The sequence below is a fragment of the Etheostoma cragini genome, chromosome 18, assembly GCF_013103735.1.
Source record: "Etheostoma cragini isolate CJK2018 chromosome 18, CSU_Ecrag_1.0, whole genome shotgun sequence".
NCBI lineage: Eukaryota > Metazoa > Chordata > Actinopteri > Perciformes > Percidae > Etheostoma > Etheostoma cragini.
In genome coordinates, this window is record NC_048424.1 from 19,390,538 (window position 1) to 19,394,823 (window position 4,286).

At 40.1% G+C, this 4,286-nt stretch overlaps 1 protein-coding gene across 3 annotated transcripts in view; it reads left to right on the plus strand.

Annotated features, from left to right (window-relative positions):
- gtf2a1 (general transcription factor IIA, 1) overlaps positions 1 to 4,286 on the plus strand; it is an 11,591-nt gene continuing 7,305 nt past the window's right edge. For 2 of the 3 annotated variants that reach the window (XM_034900427.1, XM_034900429.1), the window contains exons 1-4: positions 1 to 234; positions 1,924 to 2,025; positions 2,789 to 2,993; positions 3,887 to 3,951. In XM_034900427.1, coding sequence (XP_034756318.1) covers positions 205 to 234; positions 1,924 to 2,025; positions 2,789 to 2,993; positions 3,887 to 3,951 — 402 coding nt within the window. In that variant the 5' untranslated portion in view covers positions 1 to 204. Of the gene's footprint in view, positions 235 to 1,772; positions 1,819 to 1,923; positions 2,026 to 2,788; positions 2,994 to 3,886; positions 3,952 to 4,286 lie in introns of those variants that run through there. The other variant, XM_034900428.1, reaches the window with a different exon arrangement.

Here is a 4,286-nt window from a genome sequence, read left to right on the forward strand (position 1 = left end):
TATATAAAGCAGGACAACGACGGAAGGACGACGGCTGGGGAGTCGCAGCCCGGGATTGTAAATAAGACCGCTAAAACTGTGTTTTATTTACAAAAGTAATGCCGGCTGTTTTAAATTATCGTTCCCAGTTGTTTTAAGTCGTTTTTCGTACTTTTTGGCTCTATCTCTCGCCTATTTCCGTGTGGTTTTTACACTACGCGTATAATGGCGAGCTCGGCTAACTCGAACCCAGTGGTAAGGATCAATCTCTAAGGATTGTCGGCGGGGAAAAATGGGGGTAAAAATAATGGAAAGCTTTTCGACGAGCTGGTTTTTATTTATTTATTTCAGTCAAATGAATGTGTTTTAGCGAACACGTCACTGTTCAATCAAATAAAACGGAGACTTATGTTCAGTCAATCGGCCATTTTAATCATTTTTCGAAACTAGATTGTTCTCTCAGATAAAGCCATCTGTTAGGAGCAGTGGCTAACGTAAGAGGAGTTGTAACGTTACATAAAGTAAGTGAAAATGGTGTAACGTTAGAAGTATTGGGTTGGTGATGAAAATGCAATTTCAAAGTTGCAAGTTATGGGCTTTTGTCAGGTAGAAGCTTTCATGAGTTAGCTAGTTGGCTCATGATAGTACGTTATCTTAGAGGCTTCTGAAATTAAATTTAACGGTACGGCTAAATTAATTTAAGATATGGATTATCTGTATTTTATGTTGTGCTGTTGCTTTAGTTAACTAAGGGTCAAGGCATTGCTCGTGTCGACGAGTCATAAAGACATGGTAAATATTAGCTAAAATGTTTATCTTGCATAATTTATGAGATGCAGATGTTCGCAAAGCACCTTCGCCACCATCCACTGCGAATGAATTGAGCTATAAATATATATATAAAAAAATTAAAGTCTCCTTTTTTCGAAAATCGTCACGCTCAATCTAATGCCTCATCATTGTCCACCATTCCACGACCAGCAGGCAGAATAGTCGTCCCAAACCACCACTTTTACCCATCTCATAACAATTTTTCATGATCCCCACCGACACGGCCATACTACTAAGTCAAAGCTGAGTACTCATAAGAAATGACACCGAAAAATATCCTTCACATTCCGTCACATAACGTTCAATGTACGGGGCTGTCGAGCGCACAGTTTGCCGCTCCGTAAAATGGCTTCCACGTCTCCCCTCGCTCCGGTTCTGGCCCTCCTCCTTTCTGCTGCTTGGTTTTATACAGCCATATTGGCTCTCTATATAGACTGCCCGGGATGGGAAGGTGCTATTCGACGCTACGTCACCGGCTCTACATATAAACACCAGGCTGTGCTTTAAATAGTGGAGAAGCAGACAGGCCGAGGGGGAGGGAAGGATAGACCGAGGTCCGTGCTGCGGACATAGGGGAAAATGCAGTGCGGTGGCCTACGTGTCTGTTGCTTCTTCTTTACATTGTAACGCTTTCTTCTGCCACTAAAATACGGCCGTTGTAGGCATTTGAACGGTATACAATACTTTAGTTGTCCATGTATGCCATGGTATACCGATGGACATCCTGCACATCTCGTTTGTCTTGACAGATGGACGTATAGACCTGGTTCATATGGATTAGCATAAGAAACCACACAGTGACGTGCATACATTATAACAAAATCCCAGGGATTATTTCAGATGGACTAGTTTTAGAGTTTGGCTACACATTTAAAATATATATGTACAAAATAGTACCATATTATACGTACATATTTAAATTTGGCAAGGCAAAAGTGAATTTATACCAACATGGTCTATTAGATGTCTTCCTATTAAACATATTTTATGAATGCCAAATGTATGCAAGTAACCCCCATGTAGCCTATTAGCACTTTTATTATCGTATGTATGTTTTAGCAAACAGTAATGGACATGTGTTCTTTTAACTTTTCTGTACTTCCTTCCTCATAGCCTAAACTTTATAAGTCTGTGATTGAGGATGTGATCAACGAGGTGCGAGAGCTGTTTCTGGATGAGGGCGTTGATGAGCAAGTTCTTCTGGAGCTGAAAACGGTAACTGTCCCCAGCAACATTGTTCCTGTGTACAACTCCTGCAGGGTGCTCTTCATTGATTGGTTTCTGTAAATTATAAAGTGTTGTCTAGACCTACTGAATTTGTAAAGTGTCCTGGGATACCGTGTGTTTTGATTTAACACTATAGATTTAATTGAGTAGTTCAGGGGTCTTCAATGTTTTAAGACCAACTAGCCCTTAGCTGAATGAGAGATGGAGCAGAGACCCCTTTCTGCATATTGTACAACATTTAGTTGCATATGCAATGTTTTGTAAATTAAATGTTTTTTTTGTTTTTATGAACAGGCCAATTCATTTAGCTAATAATTTAAAGATTCATTGCTAGCAACAATTTGGAGACCCCCTGCAGTAACTCTGAGGACCACCTAGGTGTCTGCTCCATTTTATTGTTGTGTAGGAACTGGCTGATTTTAAACTTTTATTACTCATTTGAGGCCCCCCCCCCCCGCCCACCCCCCTTCTTTTTACAGTAATGCAAATTTGAAAATGCCCTTTACAGATTTATTGTTTTGAACAAAAGAGGTTTACTCCTTGACACAGCAGGCCCGGGTTCGACCCTGACCTGCAGCTATTTGCTGCATGTCACCCCCCCCCCCTTTTCCCTTTCAGTGCTTTAGCTGTCCTGTCATTAAAGGCCTAAAATGCCCCAAAAATAAGCTTTTAAAAAAAAAAAAAAAAAAAGTGGTACATCACACAATATTATTAAAACTCTGAGACGTCTTTCTCCTTCCTGATGCGTCAGCTATGGGAAAACAAACTGTTGCAGTCCAAGGCAGTGGAGGGCTTCCACACGGAGGAGCAGGCAGCCCTGCAGGCCGCTCAGCAGCTGCAGCAGCAACAGGTTCAGCAGCAGGTTCAGCAGCAGGTCCAACAGGTCCAACAAGTCCAGCAGGTGACCCAGCCATCACAGACCCAGCAAGTGATCCTGCCCCCTCAGCAGCAGCAAGGTTGGTCCGCACTCTCACTACCACACCTCACTGCGCTGGTAAAGAAAAAGCTGGAAATGTAACAGTAAAATTATTTATCATCTGTGAATGCCGTTTCTACGCCACAAAAATGTCCATTTGGATCAGGCATATACAGAGTTCCTAATGAAAATAAGACATTTCTCAATTATAAGGCCTTCTTGACAGAAGCCAATACCCAAAAAGTGAAATTAATATTAACAGCTACTAAATGATTCAACCTTAGACTTTAAGAGCCAGTAGTAGATTAATTGACTTGACAAATTTGTTCAGATCTTTTTTTCTTTTTAATAATTTTCTCTTCTGGATTTTAGAGATGTAATAGAAAGAAAATTCAACCCCACGGTTATAGCAACCAAAATGATGACAGTTTTTGGTATTATTGCGGTATTTTTGAAAGTGTGTTCAATATGTTGAGCTGAACTAGTTTCAAAAAGCACGACAGTGTTCATTATATTACAGAAATATAGGCAATAGGTTTGTAAAAACAATTGGAAACTGGCTTCTGAAACACCGGCCCGCTGCAGGATGTCAAGGAAGAACTTGAACCAGATACGTCTGACTTTTTAGATTCCGGAAGATTCATTTACAACTCCAACATGAAATTAACTGTGAAGTAGTTGTAGTTGTGTCGATGTTGGCTGCACATTGCGCCTGTGCCGTAACTGCTCGGATGAAGCCGGAAAGGATTAAACAGATGGTTTCCAAACGCGGTAATCCACTTTGATAATGATATTTTAAATGAAAATAGTAATAGTTATCGTTAACATTTTTACCGTGGTTTACCGTTACACAGGTAATCGTTACATCCCTAGTGGATATTATTATTAGTTTTGGTGCATGTTATGCTATGACTTAAACATGTCTCCCCACAGCTCCCCAGCAGCAAGTCATTGTTCAGGATTCCAAGATTCTACAGCACATGAGTGCAACAGGGATGGTAAGTAGATCATAAACACAGTTATAGTTTGGGCCTTTGTGCACATAAAATACAACAGGAGATGTAATGCAACAACTGCTCCACTTTAAACAGATTTACAGTGACTCCCTTATACAGAAGTTCTCTGTAAGTATTACATATTAAATAAGAGAACGGAAATATTGTTTCCATGCATATACAGTTGTGTTCAAAACAATAAGAGTCCAACATCACTAACCTCATAAATCATATTTTTTGGTAGAAGTGATATTTCTACGTGGCAAATAATTTACTAGTAAGTGTTGTAGAGTCATAAAAAAACAACAGAGCCAACAATCATGGCATGCATGCTGCTC